Genomic DNA, 21,818 nt, shown 5'->3' on the forward strand with positions numbered 1-21,818 from the left:
AGAAGCTGTTGGGCATGCAGAGATGCCTCCAGTGATGGTTTCAAAGCACCGAGGCAGACAACATGCCTACATCCCTGATAATGACTGATGTGGTCCCAAATTCTTCTTGAGAATTGGTCATGGCTGCTTAAGGATCCTTCGCCTCATCTCCATTGTTAGCAGGGAAAGGAATGGTGTGCAGAGGCTTCAGGAACCACGTTTCCATTCTGATGACCCTTGTTCTTTTTTCTAATTTCCCTTCTTTTGACAAGTATTTCTTCCACTGACTTAACGCATCTTTAAAAATAATATTATCTGGGGCAGATTAAAACAAATTTGGAGATGTCAGCTGTTTCTTTTAGCCTTTTAAATGGCATTTCCTTTTTGATAGATTCTGCTTTCAGAAAATACTTTAAAGAGATCAAAGAGTTTTTCAACAGGGTCCCATTTTCCCAGTGTATCCTAACCCTCGGTCCCTTATTTCTCTTATCACCCACGCCACTCCACTATGACGCTCTGTATACAAAGTAAGAGCAGTTAACTTTGAAGTGCTGGATTAGCCCATGCCAGATCCTTGCCTCAGAATAACAAACAATACAGGTTCAACAGGAGTTCTCATCAGTAGTTCATTTTTCAGCCCCAAATTCACTGTCACTAACACAAGCAACATTGAACTCTCAGTCTATGGACAGATAGGAGAGATTTATCTGGTGGCAAGACCATGACCTAGCGATGAGAAGGTCAGACAGTTAAGGGATTTTTATATTTTGGAATGGTGAGGTTGTCTTTTTTTCTTCTGGCTAGCGCATCTCGTTTTTAAATAAAACATTGCTTCTCACATACTTGAGAACTTGGTGAGCTGGATGGCTGCTTTCATGGTCTAGAAACACTTCCTCTCTTTGCCCCATGGTAACTTGAAACACAGGCAGGCTTCTTGCCGCCGTGCTTTCATTTTGCCATCAGTGAAGCTGAGCGCAAAGGCCCCAACAAGCTGGAGGACAGGAGAGGCGAGTGCCATCAGCCTCTGGGGACACCAGCAGCACTGCCACAGGTGCCAGGCCATGCACCAGCTCATCAGTGCAGAGCAGGAGATGATCCACAGCCCCTGTGCCCGGGAGCCTTCAACTTAGAGCCCAAGCAATGGTGGGAGATCTTTCCCAGCTGGTCTGGGCTTGATCAAACCCTTCCCTGCAACCCTGGCCAGCTGCAGCTTAAGGATGAGCGGTCAAAGTTTGGGAACATCCTTAACCACGAGCATCCCGTGTCTTTAAAAACCAAAAGCAAGGATTGCTGTTTGAAGAGAGAAGCGTATTAAAAACTCAAATCCCATCCCTGCCCTACTCGGTGAGCACAAGCTCCTTCTTCCTTGCCAAAGCTGTCGACATCCTTAGCAGCACGGCCAAGAGCCATTGGAGTCTGCTCCTGCTCCTTGCTCCCAAAGTAGGAGTTTGCCCCAACAGGGTAATTCCAGGACCCTGATTTTAGGACTAAGCAGATCAAACATTCCTTAAATATCTACTTTACTTTCCAAGTTTTAAACTGATGGCTCACATTCCATTGCTGATCTCAGATATTAAGGTTTGCTTTTGGATCAAAACCCTTTAGCAGAGATTCTTGTAGCTGCCTCAAAAGATTCTGGACAAATATTTCCCTTTAATTGTAATGAGAACTGGGCATCCATATGCCCCGCAGAGCCATGGAAAATTTAACTTTTAAAAGATTATTCACAGAGGAAAGCTGCAGCAGCTTAGCCAAAGCGTTTATACTTCTTCAGACCTTGATGTCCTAAAAACTAGTTTTATTTTGGTTTACTAAAGTTGATTAGGAACAGATTTTTTTTTAAAACTGAAATAAGCCACTTTTAAAATGAAACTTGAACATCTAAAGGAGGTTTGCATCTTTTCCACATATGCAAGCTGCTTTATTGTTGTGAGGTTTTTTTCCTGCACAGTATTTTCCTACCTATACTTCTTAAAACCTGCTACCATAAAGACTGAAGCTGTCTTTGTACCTGTGCACATCCTGCATTCCAGCCAAAACTCAGTTTCAGTATCCCAAGCCTCCCGTTCGCATCACTGGGGTGGTTGTTCTACCACAGAAGAATCACATAGTATTTGCTCTTCAGTAACTGTTCACGAAAATGTGACCAAACATCCTGTGACCTGGTGTTTTTAACTGATTAGCCATGAGCTGCATCAAATGGTTTGTTTCTGGCAGTATCTGCAGAGAAACTGCAATGCTGCAGAGACTGGCACCTTGGAAAAACCAGGGAACAGCTAGAGCTAAATAAAAACCAACAGAAAGAACGAAATCCTAAGCTAGGAAGACTGTGTATGCAAAGATTAACTTCCTGCAGAAATAAGGTTTGGAAGATGAGATTTCACGAAGAATGATGAGCGAAAAAGTATGGTTTGCCGCAAGGTAAAAAAAATACATATACACACGTATCATTTTTTTGGTTAAATAATAGCACATAAGAGCAAAAGTATGACGTTGGGGAGCAAGATTTATAATGAATTCTCTCGTTTGCTTTCTGCTTTACCCACCCCTCACACGACTTCATGAGCACGGAACCCCTGAACCCCGCGGGAAAGGTTTGAGCCTTGCTAGGACAGGCTGCGCAAAGCCCGACCAGCACATCCAGAGCCACGGGAGGAATGCAGACGTACACCTGCATCTCCAGTACACCCTGTCCCCTTTATTACCATCCAAATTGCTTTTATTAATTCGATTCAATAGCACCTCACCGCCTGGAAAATGTCTTTTGTTGTTTGTGTTTCTTTAAGTAAATGGGAGAATTTGTGAACGATTATAGCCTTCTTGATAAACACAGGCGTGCACGGCTCGGTGTGGGCGCTGGGCTCGTTCACCCTGCCCGGGAAGGCGACTCGGCTGCGCTGGGACCGGGAACCGGGAACGGGAACCGGGAGCGGCCGGGGCTCAGCGGGATGCGGCTGCCCGGGGAGCGATCCGGACCGGAGCCTCCCGAGCAGCGGGGTTTTCTCTGCAAACGCTGCCCTCCGGAAAAGCCGCTCTGCAAAATGCCCTTGGCGGTGCTTAGCGCTCATAGAAATCACGGGTGACCGGTTTCCTTCTCGCCCCCCGTCCGGTTTAGGCAGCCCCGGGTACCCGCAAAGACGGAGCGAATTTTACACTATACAGAACTCAGCCTTTAAAACCCAGCAACAAGAACTCCTCTGAGGTAGAAACCAGTAATTAGAACAAACCTCACACGGGAGAAACAAGCAAAAGTTCTGATTTATGGGGCCCAGCGTGCCATCCTATGGGCGCTGCGATGGGCAGGATTTTATGTCTGAAGGAGGCGAGTGGTTTTATGCAAAGTTCAGGGAACTTTACTAACATAAACTTTTTATCTTTTGATGATCCTTTTAATATAAAATAATATCTTTTTTTTCCCTCCCACAACGAAACAGTCGAACATTAAAAAGATAGCGAGTGCATTTTAAAGATGTTTCCACTTTATAAATCAAGCTTTCTTGGCAACAACACGATTTCTATTTCAATGCTGAGTTTGCTGTGTTCTCCTAATGTCTCCTACAGATCAGTCCTAAGAGGGAGTAATAATCCCCCAAAGTAATTCTCAACCCTAAATTCTCGATAATTTATAGTTGGCTCGTTCTGTGGAGTTCTACAAAGAATGAAACAAATGACTCCCCCTCTTCCCCCCAACTAAGTTATCAATATTTGCCTTGTTTATACAAAAAGGCTATTTTACACCATTGCCATGGAATTAACGCTTCCGCTGAGCTTTACATTTCCTCTCCATTGAGTGAACTTGTCATTAAAGTAACTTGTTGTTGTTGTTGTTTGAAATTTAAAAATCGGGCTTCAATTTCTTTTCGTTTGTGCCCCTTGAGGTCAGACAGACCAACATTTAAGTGATTTCAACTAACTGCATTCAGGGGCATCTCTGTGCCTGCTGGGAGGGGGATTAGAGTCCTAATTAGTGCCCGCAATTAGCCGTTTTCCCTTCCCCCCCCCCAATGCTGAATGCAAGTGCATACAGATCTCCATTAACCATCAGTTTTTAATTGGGTGAAGAGGAGGTTTATTATTGCTACTCTTTATTTAAATAGCTTGGGTAAAATAAAACCTGCACGAAGTAATAATCCTAATTTCGTCATTTGCATTACAATGAAGGGCACAGTCCCGCTTTCGGGCTGCCCTGGTCTCAGCACGGACGCGAGTGGCTCAGCCTGGCACTCGGTGTGAACGAAGAGATTTAAGCGATCGCAGGATTTAAATCGTTCGATTTCTTTTTTTTTCCTGCCGTTCTCATGCTAATTATTTAGTGCACTTTTGCTTTTGGGGCTGCTGGAGAGCCCGGCCCAGGACAGCGGGTCCCGGCTGCGGTCCCGCCGAACGGGCTCCAGGGCTGGGGAGTCTTTGGATTCAGTGCTAACACGGATAAAAATACTGCCCTTTATCTCGAAACCATTTGCAGCTGGACACGGAGAAAAGAAACGAAGTAACTATTGTGCTTCATCAGCATTTCAGCCATTAAAAAAATATATATACACATATATATAAATAAAATGCTGTTAGCTCGATGGTGCTGTATTCATTTTTACAAACGGAGAACTTAGCTTGATAACTTAAAAACCAAAGTTTAGTACATCCTGGAGTCAATCCCCCTCAGTCCCATCCACATGCTCCTGAAAGGTGACTACGTGTGCACTGCCAGCTCCACCGGACAAAGAATGTGGGACTGAGCCCTATACATATGGATTTGTTTAAACAATCCACGTTAAGACTTACAAAGAGATAACATGCACATTTGGGATGCTTAGGGTCTAGAATTTGGTAAAGATATTACACGACCCGCACAGACACACTCAGATACTATAAATTAAGGGTGAAATATTTGAGGTCTTGATCCCCTAGTCTTAGCTGACTTAGGTAGCAGACCTATCAAAATGAATGCGGCTCTTCACATCAGTAGATGCTGCAGAACGAGCCCTAAGATTTTATACACCAAAATGTAGTGTGATAAGGACAGAGTTTCATAAATAGGCTAAATAGCAAACAAATTGAAGATCCCTGGGACATACACCCCCTCTCCAGGGGGACTAACAGGGATATCTTAGTTATTAAAGCTTTCCTACACTGGCCAGCTGCTGGGGACAGGGAAAGGAGAGGGAAACCTCTCATCAGTCCCCAAATCCAAAGCCGAGGGTTGTGATCTGGGTCTCGCAGTGTGAGCAGCAAAGAGTGGAAAAAAGATCCACAAACGCACACCCGAGCCCCCCAGGCTGCCCCGCACCAACGATCAGGGGCCACAGGGAAAAAGGACTGCAGAGATACTGATTGTGGATTTTTTTTGTCCTGCCTTCTCCCCATTATTTGAGTGTCCCCCCGCCACGGCTCTCTAGGACGATGCATTTATAAAATCAGCAATTGCAGGGCATGGCAGAGCCACACGGCTGTGTTAGAACTAAACGGATCTTAATACCTGAGTCTGGCAATTTTTCTTCTCCAGCAGCAGCGATGCAAGCCCGCTGCCGCAGAACCCAAGGGCAGATATTTCAGTGCCCACAACGGGAGCTGGTTGGTTTTGTTGGGAACCGCCTGGCTCCCGAGCTGGTGATGGTCTGAGGTCTAATTCTGGCGGTTAATTTTCTGATATTAATTGTGCCATCACCTGAGCAGCCCGGGTGGGAACAGAGCCCTGAGGAGGCACAGGGACGTGTTCCCGGGGAAGCAAAGCTCCTGCAAGCTGTTGGGCTTTCTCTGCCCAGGCCTGGCTGTGCACACTGAGGGGGTTCAGATTTACTAAAAATCATTGTTTGCAAGACAAGGCGGAATTTTTTTCCACACACCTACCAAGATAAAAGTCGTACCTGTCTCTCTTTCAGTTTTGAGATACAAAGCATAACCTAAGCCTTCATATTGCTGAAACTTTGGTGCAAAGTGTTCCAGCACAAGTCTTACTGCACTGAAAGGAAGAGAGGAGTGGGGTTTCCTTTGTGGGAGAAAAACAAAACAAAAAAAAAAATAAAAAAGGAGAGCCACAATCATGCTAATGTTAATTAAAAAATTACCAAAGAGAATTGGGACTAAATATAGCAAATGACTCCACAACTCTTTCTTGCATCCACAGCCTCATTGCCACAAACACATGCACAGTTTACACCAGAAAAAAATGATCTTACTGAAATTACAACCACAGTAATATATCTTTTTTAATGTCACTGATTGTAGCTGTCCTGCAAAACCCAGTCTTGACAAATATAATATTTCATATGGATCACAAGCAATACATATTCACGGGGAATTTTCACTAACCTGCCTGCTTTGGTTATTATCATTTCGGTGCCAGCTTCATGAAATTTCTTCCATAGCTCCTTCTCATGGAGATAGACTTTGATATTTTCTATTGTCTGGAAAAAATAAAGATAATGAGAACAGCAAGGAATGACTGAGAAAACCCAGTAGAGGAGCTGGGAAGGGCCACGGGGCAGGGTGGCTGCGCATCCAGGCCCAGCACCGCAGCCGAGGCGCCGGACAAAGCCACCCCAGCGCCGGTCCTGCCTGTGCGGGAAGAGGATGGAGTCCCAAAAATGCCACTGCTCTTTGCCAGAAATAAGAGAAACAAACTGAGGCCGGTTTTAATTGCAGACTTTCGCATCCAGGCGGGAAACTGCCGTGAAAGGGATTTTTTTTTCCCTTTTTTTTTTTTTGTCTTTTTCTTTTTTCTTTCTCGTAGGGGTTTCCGTGCCCCGATGGCGCGGACAGACCTCACTGTCGCCCTGTGGCTCACAAAAGCCGGGGCCGGGAGCATCCGCAGGGACACCCGGACTCGCTGAGCAATATGCGCGTCCAGGGCCGCGATTTCTGCGCGGAACCGTTCCTTTCCGCGGGATGCCGAGGGCAACGCGGAGGCGCCGGGTGGGCACGGAGGTCGAAGGCAGAGAAACCACCATGGGCCGAGAGGCTGTGGTCGGACCCGGCGTTATAATTACGGGGCAAAAAAAACAACGAAATCCACCGCCAGGCCGGATCCTGCTCGGGAGGAACGGCCGCAGCTCGGCGACCCGACGGGTCCCGATGACCGCGGGTCTGTGGCACTCGGGCTCGCCCTTCCCGACCTGCCGCACCCGATGGTGGGCGCAGGGCAGCCTGCTTTGCACGGGGGAAAAACACTAAAGTGAAATGAAAAAAATGCGATTTCCTCACAATTCCCCCCCGGTCGGGGTGGCGCGTAGAGTGAGGAGCTAAGCCGTCGGGCAGGACGCGGGGCCGGGCGGTGCGTACCTGCTCGGGGTCGGGGAGCTGCGGGCTGCTTAGCGGCGTGTTGCTCCCCCCGGCTACGCCGAGGACGGGGGAGCCGGCGGAGGAGTCCGCATGGCCGGCCGCGGGGGCTGTTGGAAACCCTTCCTCGGTTTCAGACAGGCTTTTCTCCTGGAGCATTTCCTTGGAGAGGAGAGAGTGGCACCGTTAGCTAGCAGCACCGGGGGGCACGTCCAGCCCCTGCCCGCCCCCCAGCACAGCCACCTGCGGGGTCAGGCCCTCCCGGCCCGGCCCGCGATCTTTCCTCAGGCGGCAACACTCGGCGAGACTAGGACGCGACACTCCCGGCCCCGGGGGAAAGCAGGGCCGGAACAGCCTGTCCCCGCGGGGGAGCCGCCCACGCGTGACTGAGCTGCTGCTTGAGGCCCGGACAGCTCATCTCAGATGTGGCCGAAGCCCCGATGCTTCCTTCTCTTCCCCCCGCTTTTTGCTACCGTGAGGGGCCGGTACCCGTCGGAGAGGGCAGCACGGCCCGGCCGGTCGCTCTGCCCCGTCCCGTCGAAGCTGCAGGGACTCCAGGGGCCGCGGCGGAGCCGGGCAGCGTAAACAGGCAGAGTGCTGAGCTCCGAGATAAAAGGGCCCCTCTTAAACTTGGACGGAGACTGGGAAAAGCCAATAAAGATAAGGCCTGACAGCTCCGCCGGGGCTGCCGCACATCAACCCCGACTTTTACAGCGCAGAGGGACGCCGCTGCCCGCCCCGCTCCCTGCTCGACGGGTGGACGGACAGAGGAGGCTGCGGAGTCCTGGCCCCGGGGACCGAAACCAGCACTTCCCAAGATGAAAGCCTGACGGCCCCCGACGGAGCGCTCCTCTCCCCCGGTCCCCTGCCCTGCTCCGCCAAGGGAGAGAGCGGGCCTGATACAGCCAGTTCCAGCTACAGCAGAGCTCTAGGGAGAGCTCCAGCCAAGGAGACGGACAGCCGGGCCGGCTCCGTGCGAGTGGGCACACACACGGTCCCATGCACAGTGGCACCGTAAGTGCCGTAGCCCCCGGGCACGGAGCGCCCGGCAGCCCCCGGCCGCAGCGGCTCACCCGGTGCCCCAAGGGCAACACCGGTTCCCCCGTCCTGCTCGGGAGAACGGAACGGGGCGGCTCGAGCCCAGGCAAGGTGAGAATACTCCCGGCAGCCAAGTCGCACCGCGGGGCCTACTGACCTGGGGAACCACAGGTGGGAGATGGCGGCGGAGGCCCCCCAAAAGCCCGGCTACTGCCCGCCGGACGGGGACCTTGGTGCTCCCGGAGACAGAGCCGGGTGGCAGGCCAGGGCAGCAGCGGGGCAGGCTGCTTGCGGCTGCCCTGGCAAAAGCTGGGGGCTCGGCAGGCTGCAAGAACCCCACACCCGTGGACCTGCCGCTCCCTCCCTTCCTTCCCTCCGCACCCCAGGAACTCACACGGCCGGCCGGGGTACAGGAGGCTCAGCGAGGGGCTCCGGGCTTCGCCTGGGGGCGGCTGCGGCATGAAGCGCATCCACGGGGCAGCGCGGCGGCTGCGTGGGGCACTCAGGCCGGGCGAGGCTCCGCGGCCCCTGATGGCAGCGGCGTGCGGGGCATCCCCCGCTGCGCGGATTCACTTTCCCTTGATCTTGACGGAAAATGTTCCATAAAGATCCAGTTTGGGGCCTTTCGACTCCCTCCCTCTTTGTCTCCCCCCTCCCTTTTCCCTTCCCCTCCTGTTGCTGACGTTGCCGCTGTCAATCACGTCCCCACAGACCGGCTCTGGCCCGCTCCGCCCGGCCCGACCCGCTCGTCCTGGCCGCGGCCCCGCGCCCACCCGACGGTCCGCATCGGGGAGACCAGCCGGGGACATCGGCCGCCCGACCCCGCACGAAGAGCCCGGTGCGGCCTTCCCCAGCCTGCCCGGCCTGCCTCGGCGCTGCGCCGGGCCTGGCGGCATGCAGGGCCGCTCGCTGCTCGGGGGGAATCGCAGAGGGGTGGATACCCCCAGCCTCGCCGCCTCCTCCCAGCCCCAATGGTCCCGGCGCTCCCCAGTGCCTGCCAGGGAGTTGGGCCGGGGGCTGCAGTGAGGGCAGGAGGGCCGCGGTGGGCACAGGCCACGCTGGAAGCGAGCTTGGCTCGGTGGGCCGGGTGGGTACGGGACTGTGGGACTCTGCGGCAGGAGCCGCGACTGCCCGGGAGAGGTGATGGGGAAAAGTCAGCTCCGGGTGGGGGTCACGCTTCACGCAGGTCGGCAGCCTTCGGCAGCTTCCCCGGCCTTGCTGCATCGGCAGCCAAACTGCCCCTCTCCTTCCAATTTGCGGCCCGTCATCGGGTGTGTGTCTTCCCAAGAGCCCGGGAAGTGGGGTACAAGGCTCCCCGTCCTCCCTTGATTGCGACAGAGACCCCCGAGCTTTGCTCTGGCTCTGCGCACCCCCAACCTGGAGCCCCCGAACTCTCCAGCCACGGGCACCGCCTGCTCGAGGCTCCCAGCGCCAAGCCAAACACCCAAACCAGGCGGATAATCCCCGAGTGCTGTCGCAACTGAACGGGCCACTTCAGCTCTGCTGTCGCGATTACCAAAACACACACGCTACCATCCTTCCACAGCGCTGCTGTCGGGGCTGCCCGTCCTGTGCTGAGCGGTCTCTCGCATCCACTCGCGACCGAAACGCTCCCAAGGCTCCCGCGCTACCACCTTTAGCTACGCATATCGTGACAGCCTCACCGCTGCACACGTATCACGACAGGCCGGCCTCACTCTGCTCCGCATCGCGCCCCCCGCGCACCCCTGCGCACCCGCTCCGCGCCCACCGGGAGGGCGGCAGGCAGGAGTTGCTTACCCGAGCCGGCCAGTCCCGAGCGGGCACCGAGGTGCCGGTCGCCTCCTGCAGCCCCGGGCTCACAGGGACACCGCCATGAGTCGGCGGGGCTTCACAGGACAGGATTTTTATCGGGGTTTTCTTGAAAGTGAATTTAAACCCAAACTCACTCCCACCGTCACGTGGTGCCGAAATTGGGAACAGGAGCAGAATAAAAAATAAACTGGGGTCAACCTTTTAATGAACTTTTTTCCCACTCCTACGAGAAAAAAAAAAATAAAAAGGGGGGGCCGGGGGATGCGAGCGAGGGAGCGGCGAGCAATTCCCGCAGGAGCCGGCGGGCCGGGATCGGCGGCAGGTGAGACCAGGCCGGCAGCAGCTCCGACGTGCGCCTGCGAGGCCGAGAGGAGCCGCGGTGATTTCCGCGGGACGTAGCTGCCTCTGAGCCACAGATCGTACCCCAGCCCCACGGCCGCGGGAGAGCAGAACCCGCGCAGAGCCGCAGAGGATGCGCGCAGCCGGACACCGCAGCCGCCCCCCTGCTTGGACCGCTGTATCCCGCCGCCGGTTCCCACCTGCGGGCCGGGCTCTCCTCGCAGGTTGCGGGGCCCCGGGGCGGCTGCCGAGGCCCGAGCTCCACGGAAAGGTGAAATTTTGTTTTTATTCTGCGGTTGGTGCCGTTCTCCCAGCTTTGTTTGGGTGAGCCTCCCTCCACCCTTATCTCCCGCAGCCTTGGACTGGGACAGCGGGAATCACGGGCTCTACCTACACTTCTTTACGTTAAACGCATTTCCACTACGCACACACCTGAATAAAATAAAAGGTAGAGGCGGTGATTCCCAGGTAGGGAGAATTTAATTAAAACAAAGCCGACGCCTTCTCCTCCTCCCGCCAACCCCTGGGCCTCGCTGTCTGTGCAGACGGGGATGCTGGAGCAGTGGTGGCGGCGGCCCCGTTCCGTTCGGCCCCGGCTGAGGGGGTCCGAGCTCGGCTCCCCCGAGCCGTGAGCCCGGGCAGCATCCACCCACGGTGGGGTCGGTGCCGGTGGGGGCGGCCGGGGCTGAGGGAAGCTGAGGCCGGTTTCACTAGCTCCGGACCAGGGGGACGGGGCGGGCGCCGAGGGGCGAAGCGTCCCCGCCGGACGGAGCCCACGGGCTGCGGCAGCGCCGTGCGTTTCTCGGAGGCTCCGGCAATTCACGGCGAGGCTCGAAACCAGCCCGACTGTCATCACCCGGCAGATAAACGGCCGGATCCCCGACGGCAGGGTGGCTCCTATTCACGGCTCATCATCGCCGAGTCAAAGGAGCAGGCAGGGGGAGGATAAGCCCCGCTTTCAGGGACCGGCGCTCCAAACCACTCATCACTGTCACCGAGCTCGCTCATGCCTTGGCCCTAAACACCGGCGATTAATAAAAGTTTACAGTCGCTTTTCTCCAATAATTACACTCAATCTGCGGGCCGGGAAACACCGAGCGGGCTCTGATCTGCGGGGATGCTCCACCGCTTCTCCAGCCGCGGTGGCCAGCGCTGCTCCCTTTCATTCGATCCTCTTCCCCCTCAAGAAAAACTGCTTCTCTTCCCCCAAAGAAAACCTGTCAGTCACGACGGAGACGAGGGGAGAAGCGAACCCCGAGCCTGCACCCGACGGTACCGACGGCGGCCGCGGCTCCGAGTCCCCGTGCGAGGCGGCGGGGGAAGCCGCAGGGTCCGGCCCCGGCTCCCGTGAAGTCTGGACCGAGCCTCGGCCGCATGGGTTGGCATAGATTTATTGGCCTGAGCGGAAACTCACCGGTTTACACTGCCGAGGAGGGTTTGAATGGATGAGGACTAAGAGAAAGTTGCCGAATTTGGCCAGTAATAAGGCTGGAAGAATGGAGTGCTAATACTGAATTATGCATGTACTCGGGAGGAATTACACAGCATCAGACTCGAGCTTCTAAACAGGGACAGTGCCAATTTTCTAATAACTGTGTAATATGCTTATTTATACCATACAAGGACTTACAAACCTCATTGTGCATAGCAGCTGGGTCATATTTCTTTATCCTTCCATTCCTCAGGATCGCTTGCCAAGAGACTGGTACCAAACACTTCTAGGCTGAAAGGAAAACACAAAATTAAATCGCAAAGAAACGATGACAGGAAGCATGGGTAAGATACAGGCTGACATGCGGCCCTTTAATCTTAAGCATCTGCCTAAAATAGAGGCACTAAAGGGGTATTGAAAATATGCACGATTTTAAATGCGAGTGATTCTCTGCTTCTAAATCGTTCAGCTGAATTATCCTCGCGTATTTGCCTGATCTTGACACGTTTGTAGGCTTCTAAGGTTTTGTTTTAGACCACTAAGTAAATATTTTAACGAATGTTTTAAAACGTGGTAAACTAATCTGTTGCTTAGTCTTGCACCAAGCTCCACTGAAACTGGGGAAATAAAACGAACAACCATATTTCGATTTGGTTTTAAATATTTAGGGGATATTTTATAGTTTTGTCCCAGTGTACGAAGTGTACTTAGCCTTTGTAATTTCAAGCAAAGCTATGTAGGGTGCAAACCGGCAAAGTTCATTATGTAACCAGTACTAATTAAACTATGAACGAATATTCATGTATCTATACATTTTTCAAAAGCTGAAGTATTTTACAAATTAAAGCTAAGAATTGTGGAATTGTTTTAATTTTTAAAACTTACTCTATTTTTGTCTAAAGGCTCTGGATTTTAATTTTTGAGTATACTCTCTTACTATTTTTTAAAGTAGCATATAGAAAAACAACATTTCAAGTCCATTGCACATTTTAGATGGAAGACACTTTACCGTAAGCTCAGCAACACCCTGTATAAGAACGAATAGTCCAGAGATCACTGTCCTGGCAAACATCAGACCGAGATAGTCCCCAATGGTCCCCAATGGTGTTTCAGAACCAAAGGTCTGATTTAATTTCAACATATTGGAGAAAAAAAAATTTAAAAATGGGCCTGTCTGCTTTGCAAATTTTTTTTGTTTGTTTTTTAATGAAAAGAGCCCGAAAGCTACAGCATCCTGGAGCATGAGAGCAGGCAAATGGGGCCATGCCAAAATGGAAATAATGGTTTAAAAAATTAGAGCAGAACAATACCCAGCGCTCCGGCCATTGTGATTTTTCACAGTCTGACTGTAAGGCAACAACAGCCGCAGTTCTGCTCCCTGCACTGAGCCAAAATGGTGCTGTGGGGACAGGGTCCCGCAGGCCCCGCCATCGCTGCTCCGCATGCGGCAGTCGCTGAGTACAGCGGGACGGTGCCTCCGGGCACACAAGCCCCCAGTAGACGTGCCATGGTCACTGGTACCGCTGGAAAACCTTGGCCAAGACCTTCAGAACAACGCAGGAGAGGAGGGATTGTGCAGCAAAGCAGGTCAGGGCACGTCCATGTGTGCACAGCAAGGGGAGAGCAGCCCCAGGGCGGCTCAGAGGCCTGTGGGGACCTTGGCAGAGCAGGATGCACCAAACCTCCTAGGTTAGCTGCTCTGGAGCACATAGGCTATGAGGAAAAACTGAAATGCACTTAAATCCAGCAAGCGACAACACTGCAAGTCACTTCTCACCAGGCAGGAAGAAAAGAGGAGAGGCTTGTGTCAGGAACCTTGCATCAGAGCAAGAAACTGCCTCAAGGTATTGCAAAACCAGACCAGCGCACTCTGAGAGCAACGTGTTGTGGTTCTGCACGGCGGACTTGGCATCATCCACCCATTGCTGCACAGGGGATGAGAGGCTCTGAACGAGCCCTGCCCAAAGTGATTATTCAATTTGTGCTGGGGATGAGGATGAGGTTATTGCTATGGGAAAAAAAAAAAAATCACTGTTTTCCAGGGAAAGAGAAAAATGGTGGTTTGGGTGTGAAGTTGCCAGCAGGAGGGATGAAGGCAGACAGCTGCCAGCTCTGTCTCTGCCCTGGAGCTGGGTACAGTCCCTGTCCGAACCCCCAACATGGCACCACCTGCTGCTCTGCCATGGCTGGTTGGGGCAAACAGCCACGTTTGAATTTTACAGCCCAACATGGACCCTCACCTCTAGGACAGACCCCACTGACCAACAACCCGAGCAAGGCAACACAAGAACGCAGGAGTGTGTGCTGATACTGGTTGGTGAGCACTGCTGCACTTTGGGCCAGAGGCTGCAGCCCACGCTCCCACTGATTACCTTCGTATTCCAGATGCTACTTAGGCAAAAGCATCATCTCAGCCATTGGCAAAGCCACCACCTCCCAGGCTGGTGCACACAAGCTTTCCCTCCCTGCCAGAGCCCACGGCTCTTCTTGGCCAGTCCTTTCCCCTTGGGCTGGGGCCAGACCCTGCAGCATGGCAGTGAGTTGAGGCCAGGCTTGGAGCTTGGGCTCCTTTGCCAGGAGCAAACAGGGACCCTGGGGATTTAAACACTTGACAGATGCCTACAATAGTCATGTATCATGCTCCTGGAGGTCAGTCTGGTCCCAGGTTCTTGATAAATCACCCAGGGCAGATTTAATGGGCATGAGGCTTTCAGGGTGCAGGACGGCGGTTTTGATTTTAAAGGGTGGAAGCAGTCAGCCTCCGAGCATAAGGGCTCATGGGCCGGAGCAGAGAGGCACAAACACGCATCCGGATGTGGAGCTGCCGGCGAGGAGGCGGCCAGATGGGATGGAGGAAGGTGAGGTGAGAGGCAGATGAGAGCGGGGAGGAAGGGGGTCTGGGGAGCAGGAGGCTGCGGCGGGAAGGGGCCACCTCGGGGAGGGGTTTTGCTTGGCAGGACAGTGCGATGGCCTCGGATTTCTGCCCCACAGATGAGTGGGGAGCAGCAGTGGGGCCAGCCCCATCACTGAGAGGCTCCAGAGCTGCTAGGGAGCTGGTGGTGGGAGGGAGGGAAGCAGGAATCAAAGGTCCTTCCTAGGAAGCAAGTTGGCAAAGCCCATCAAAATTCACCGCTGCATCCCTCTGCTATCAGAACACACTGGGATAGGATTTCCCATGAAGAGGGAAGCCCTCGGGCTGCGTTCAGTTCCCAGTAACTCTGCTCACCAGTAAGCCCCCCCATATCACCAGCCAGCCTCTGGGATGTGGCGGTTCAGTCACATCCCTCCCACGCTTTGGTCCCACTCCCAGGACACTGCAATGAAACACATTCCTCGGGCTGCAGTGGGGCAGGGCCTGGGACAAATGCCCTTCTCCATTTTGGGTATTTTCCTCCCCACCCAACAAGCAGGGTTACTCTGAAAGCAAGGCTCAGCCTTCAGGGTGAAAGAGCTGCAAAAAGGCATCACACTCCCATTCCTGGGGGGGTGTTCTCAACAAAAGCAAATGGGAATAGAAAAGACGGTCAACTGGGATGAGGCCCAGAAGGTGGGAATTTCCTCCTCATGGGGCATGACTTGCTGTGGAACCCCAAATGCTACAGATAGAGAGAAACTGGAGGGAGGGGAGAGATGAAATGCTGGAGCAGAGTGTGCTCCCTCCCCTGCATCTGCCCCTGGCTCCAGCAAGGGGAGAAAGGATGGCTGAGATTCATTAAATAAAGAGACAGGAAAACCTTGCTTAAGGAGCTGTCTGGGAAAGGGGCCATTTCAGGCCTGCTTTATGCAAGTGCCAGTGATTTGGGGCCAGAATAGACAATCACTAAACATTCCTCTAGGCTCCACTGCGCAGGAGCAGCTCTCAGTTGTACCAGTTAGAGAAAGTCATGGGGAACTTAATGGTGCTTTTCTGCCTGGGACAGGAGACCAAGCTGGGTCCATCAGGATAATGAAAGGAAAAAGAGACCCCAAATTAGTGGTTTTCCCCCCCTCACACAGCAGCCCAGGGCACTGACCTGTTGGTGCAGTGAGGCCAAAACAGCTCCAGCTGGAGGGAGGGCATTGCATGTCCACAGCTGTGCTGAATGATGGGGGAACATACATCTCACCATGCAGCAGAGAGAGATGGAAAAGGGACTTCTTGGTCAATCTGCACCTGCCATAAGCCAACAGAATGAAATCTGGGGAGAAGCAGGAGCAGTGGGCACAGCAGAGATGCTGGTCTCACCCACAGAGCCCTGGTGCTCAATGCAGCAGGATGGAGAAAGTTTGCACCACTGAGCTTCAGCACAACCGCTGCTACAGAGAGAGACCAGGGGCTTCTTCTCCACTGTTCCCTGCACTTACCTGGGAGCCAGCTCCAGGAGGGGGTGAAGGGGGCTCTGCGCTGGCCCCCAACCACCCCTCCATCACCACAAGCATATGCCCAGACTGGCAGCAGGGACACCTCTCTGATCCTGACACATAGAAACCAGGAGCTGGGAGTCTCATCCTTCCTCTCCTCTCATGTGCCATGTTCCTCACTGCTCTGGATTAAACCTTCAGCCCTAGAAAGTATAAAACAAACAAACACGGATAAGAAATGTTGGTCAATACTTTACATGCAAGCATCCTTCTCTGTGTACCACACATCGTTAGCACTTCCAGCAAAGGAAGATACTACAGTTTCACCTCTATGCTGGTGCCACCAAAGCAGCCCAGGAAAGCCAGAGAGCTCAAGATAAATGCCCTGAAACAGATTAAATCAACAGGGAACACCTGATACTCATTCCCACAAGGTTACGGTAAAGGTTGGGAAACGAAGGAAGTGCTGCACTGGCATGCTGGCAGCAAATCAAAGGAAATGACATTAATTAAAGCATATGTTAGGAATAGGAAATTAAGCTAAAGCAACATTTCATCTATGGCGTCTTCTCTGGGCACTTCAGAAAGGGTATAAGTTTACTGTAGAGAAAGAGAAATGAGGAGGCTGGTGCAGAGGATAGATATGCGGGAAGTTAAAAGAATTAGAGGAGAGTTTTAAAAGCTTTAAACTATACACTCGAGGTCATGTTCACCCCCTATATTTATTTTGAATTGTGAGTGAACAGGAGGACTGAGAGTGCTGGCTGGCACCACGGGGAGCCCCAGGCTAACGCAGACACTGATGTCTTTAGTAAGGGGGCTCAGCCCTGAAATCACAACCCTCTGCACTCCTCCCTGCCCACGTGCACCAGGCACAGGTGGACCTTGGCACCCGCCTGCCCGGTTTTGCTAAAAAGACTCATTCTTTCCCAATTTTGCCTTTCTTCAGCTCACTCAACACCAGAATTTACCAAAGCTCAGCGCACCACCCTAGGCACACAGGGACAGGGGCGCCACTGTCCCCTGCGCAGAGGGGAAACTGAGGCACAGTGTGACTAATGGTTCAGACAAGTAGCAGGCGTGGGGGACACTGTCTGGGGCTGTATCCCAAACCTGCAGGGATACACAAGCAGCCCCCTAGGTCCTCCTGCACTGGGTTTGTCTCAGCCACGGGCCCTTCATCCCACTCCCACCCTTGGGGCTGGTGAAGATGCTGCAGTCCTGACCCATCGGATGCGTTTCTGGGCCATCCTGATTCACCAGCCACCAGTGTCATCCCAGGTCACCCAGATTTTTTTAATCAGCCGTTTCAAGGCTGCCTGCCTGCCTCACCCTGTCGGGGCCGCAGATGGGGCCAGCCTGTGGCCATTTTGCTGCTCCACGTGGTCCCCGAGCACTGGTGCCTGATGTCCAAGGGAATCATGGACCCAGATGTCCCTATGGCAGGGAGTGACATCCCCACTGCCCAAGTCGTCCTGGGAGTGTGATGTGCAGCGGGACTGGAGCATGGCAGGCTTTCCACCCAGTGCCCTGAGCCATGCCCTGCTGCACGCATGCTCCTCGCCATCCCCACCGCACCCACCGCGCAGCCGGGGTGGCTGTGGCGTGTGCAGGGGAGCAACACGCACAGTCAACACTTGAATAACGAGCTCTGAGTGAGAGAAACCGGGTGGCAGCCTGACCCTGGGCACGCTCCTCCTGCACGCTGATCTACTCCCAAACCAGCTGCTATTTTTCCCCAATAGCTATAAATTGTGCACCGGGGCCAGCGGCTTTTGCGTGGTCGCCTGCTGCCTCCCCACAACGGGTGTCCCTGGGATGAGTTACGAGGAGCGAGCGCTGCAGCCAGGGCTTCGCTCCAGAGCCCCTACACGAGCGAGGCGGCACAGCTCCCTCCATGCACACGCACTCCAAAGCCCTTTTCCTCCCATCTCCACCTGGGACCACGCTACCGTCCCAGAGGGATCACCCCATGGGACCCCTCTGCTCCACGGCTTCCCAGGGAGGGCTGGCCACGGCGGCCGCGGCGCGGTGTTTACCTAGGGTGAGCGGGCAGATGGCTTGCTGACAGCTTCAGGAACACCTTGTAGCAGTTGCGGTGATTCCTGAGATCCGTTGCTTCCCATTTCAATTCACACATCATGATTTCTAAACCTCAGCCTGTACCTTCCCAGCAGAGCTCCCCGCGTCCGCCCCAACCGCATGTGCTCACCGCCAGCTCAGGAGTGATGGAGAAGGGGGACCTGTGGCAGCAGCAGCCACCCTGTCTCTGACACTGCCTCCTTCGAGGCCCCAAAGAAAGGGGCACAAGTGGTACTGAAGCAGCGCAGGGGCTGGAAAGCACTTTGAGGGTGTGAGTGGCTGCCAAGTGCTATTTAGGGATGAAGAATTCTCTTCCCATCGTCTTCTCCAGTGGAATAATGGTTGCAACTGCATTGACTGAAAACAGAGGGTAATGGGGTCTGAGGTGGGTACCTATGGGTGTCTCCTGCTCTTGATGCAGAGCATCTCCACTTTGGATGAGACCTTGTCATGAACCAGTTGGGACCAGCACTAAGCCATCTCTGCTGGGCTGCGGGAGGTTGATCAGGCCCTGATGCCAACAGGGATGAGTTCAGAGAGGCAAAAATGGAGCTGGGACCAAGCTTGGCCATGGCGGCTCCTAAACCCCAGGCAGGTTTGCTCAGCAGGATGTTCACACCCAGCCTCCCCACCCAGGACGGCCGCTGGCCCCCATTGTCCCCCGGGGAATTGCTCTTGGGGTCCAGTGGGATCTCAGAGCTGGTTGCAGTTGTGGGGGCCTCTGTGCTCCCACCAAACCCCCTGAGCAAGTGTGAACCAGAGCATCTCCCGCTTGTACACATTGCCTGCCCTCCCTGTGCTGCGCTGTGCTGCTGTGGTAGAGTCTTGGCCTCAGGGTGAAAAAAGGAGTATGTTTTTCCAATTAAAAGAGCCAAATGCATTTTCCTGCCAGTATTTCGTCCAGCCTAACATGCGATGTCTACATTTTAACCTTGAAGAAGCCTCTGGAGACGCTGCAAAATAAATCAATACTAGTCCACGTGCTGGAAAACAGAACCAATAAATAACTTCAAAACAGCTTTTCTGTTTATTGTATGAAATTCCCATTCTTGGCCATGCTCTTCAAAACAGCATCTCAAAATAAAACAGAAAAGAAAAACAACCCCCCCGCACCTCCCAATTAGCAGCGCAGTGTGAGGCTCGCCAGCCAGGCAGAGCTGGTTTCAGGTTGCAGGTGCAGGGCCAATTCTCCACTGACCTCTGGGCTGGGATTTGGGATAGAGATTGCCTGTGCAATGGTTTAAAAATATAAAATAAAAACATAAAAAAAAAATACATCCTGCATGGTTTCCTATGGCAGAGGAGGTGCTGGAGGAAAACCAGTGCTCAGGCACTCGGACGTGTTCATCCCCAGTCTGTTCCCCGAGCCCTGGCCCACAGCTCCGTGTGCTGGACTCAGGGCTCCTCTCATCCTTCCTGGCCATGGGGGACTGCACCCCATAAGCAGCCCAAGGTTTTTATCAATGTGTCCCCGAATGTGCCAAAAGGTGAGGAATAACCCTGGCCCTTGACCTGTTGCCTCTGCTCTGCCCAGGTCACCTGGTCTGGGGCCAGCCAGGGACTCACCAGTTCTTCCTCCTTTATGACAATAATAAATGCGTCTTTAGCTTTAGCATAAAATAAGATTTACAGGAGCTATTAAAAGGAAACTTAAAGGCATTTTTCCGCATCCTGTTGCAGAGACGTCTCATGTGGGAGGCAGGTGGCTCTGCAGGACCTCGGTGGGGAGGTGCTGCACGTGTGCGGGGACAGGCAGTGACGCTCAGGCAGCAGGGACCTGCCTGTGCACACAGGAGGTTGCAAACCCTTCATCGCGCACACTCAGCACATGGCAGTGGGATAAACTACCAAGAGCCAGCATTGCCACCATCAGCCTGTGCTGGTGACACCAGAGCTGAGGTGAACACGTGGTGGGGTCAGAACACACGCGGGTATCACGCACGAGGATGAACCCACAGCATCCCCTGCACAGGGGCAGGTCACAGCACAGAGCACCATGGTGCTGCATCGAGTGGCCTGGGACAGACAGACAGACGGACACCCAGGGCCCCAGGCAGCTACAGCAGGAAGCGTGGCAGAAGGCAACTCTCGGCTCTCCAGCCTCCTGCCCCAACACAGGAGGGAATGTAACACCCACAGGGAAAGCACATCTACTGACTGGAGGATAAACTTAAGCCATTTTCTTCATATCCCTCTATTTCTGTTCCCCTCCCCTGAGGCTCCTTGTTGTCAGCGTGCATTATGCAGCCAGGACAGCTCTATTAGTCATACGCTTAATGACTGGAAAAACACACGCAGCTGTTATTAGCAGGGCTGAGCCGCACACGCACGGTCCGCTCCACGAGGACAAGCGGCGCGGGGTAACCTGATGGAAGAGCATCTGGGACAGTGTCCCATGGCATCCCCTGGGACCAACCCCAAAGGAAGTGAAAGGGGTTTTTACATGGAGATTCAGGAGCAAAATCTCTGCTATCCCATTCCCACTCAGAGCTGATCCTCCTGGAGTGGGAAATGTGCTTCCTGGGGGGCAAAAGCAGATGACATCTCTCTGGGCTGGGGTCTGCCTATAAAGCATCTGGCACATCCCAGGAACTCCGGATCTCATTCCCTGAATGCTCCTAGCAGGGAGGAGCTGAACCGGGAGTTAATTATGTCAGAAAAATCAGTGCAACTGCTACAGTGGGATAGCGGCAATGTTGGCCTTTTTAATCGGATACCAAAAGAGAAACACAGGGAGAAAGGGATGCATGAGCCTGCAGCTCATATGCGATGCCCCCCCCAAATGCACGCCACTCCTGTCCCTGTCCTGGAGGGGAGAGGAGAACACCTCGCAGTGCCACTAGCCCAGCCATAGGCATGGTATATGTCACATACATCACACGCCTGCAAAAACACACTGTGGATATAAACTGGACAGATTTAGCGACTGTGGGGCCTTCTGTTCTTCCTTACATCTCTGGACCATTTCCCCACCCCTTAAATGCTTTACATTATTTATTATGTTTCATTTAACCCCAGCCACGTCCTCCAAATAAAATTTATTTTGCAGCTGTCATTCAGGTTTACTCCGGCCTTAACCTCGTAATCCTATTGATTCCCTCATTATTCTCAGAGCACGGGATTGATTTCATGCCTTCTGTGTTATGGAGAAGCCTTTGCTCATTAATCTCACGTGCATTTACAAACAGTCGATCCTGGTAATTCATTATTTTCTCATTGCCTACACAGTCAGGCTCTCAGACACTCTCAGTTTGTCTGCTTTGCCTCCTTATTTTGGGGTATGGATGGAGATAGTACATGATCCCTCTCCTAAAGGGCATCAACCCTGCACCCCAAGGCCAAGGCAAGAGTGTGATGGGTTCCCACGCAGATGCAGGGTACCCAAAAACCTCTGGGCTTCTGCACTGCATCACCTTTAGGAGACACCCTGGGACAGCATCCCGCTCAGGAAGGTTGTTGCAACATACTGAGTTGGGAAAAACAGCAAACCAGAAGAAATCTAGGTTGGAAAGGACCTTGGGGCTCTCCAGAAGGACCAAAT

At 53.2% G+C, this 21,818-nt stretch overlaps 1 protein-coding gene and 1 long non-coding RNA gene across 3 annotated transcripts in view; both read right to left on the minus strand.

Annotated features, from left to right (window-relative positions):
• TBX4 (T-box transcription factor 4) overlaps positions 1-10,188 on the minus strand; it is a 36,026-nt gene extending 25,838 nt beyond the window's left edge. Inside the window, exons 1-3 of one of the 2 annotated variants that reach the window (XM_065853378.2) lie at positions 10,069-10,188; positions 7,255-7,413; positions 6,286-6,380 (exon numbers count right to left, since the gene is read on the minus strand). In XM_065853378.2, coding sequence (XP_065709450.1) covers positions 6,286-6,380; positions 7,255-7,410 — 251 coding nt within the window. In that variant the 5' untranslated portion in view covers positions 7,411-7,413; positions 10,069-10,188. Of the gene's footprint in view, positions 1-6,285; positions 6,381-7,254; positions 7,414-8,683; positions 8,823-10,068 lie in introns of those variants that run through there. The other variant, XM_065853376.2, reaches the window with a different exon arrangement.
• Positions 10,189-10,883: 695 nt separating this feature from the next.
• LOC139829443 (uncharacterized) lies at positions 10,884-16,000 on the minus strand. Its single transcript, XR_011741913.1, has 2 exons — positions 15,868-16,000; positions 10,884-12,145 (listed from the first exon to the last, which is right to left on the minus strand). It is a non-coding gene; the product is annotated as an uncharacterized lncRNA (long non-coding RNA).
• Positions 16,001-21,818: the final 5,818 nt, after the last annotated feature.

The sequence above is a fragment of the Patagioenas fasciata genome, chromosome 19, assembly GCF_037038585.1.
Source record: "Patagioenas fasciata isolate bPatFas1 chromosome 19, bPatFas1.hap1, whole genome shotgun sequence".
Lineage (NCBI taxonomy): Eukaryota > Metazoa > Chordata > Aves > Columbiformes > Columbidae > Patagioenas > Patagioenas fasciata.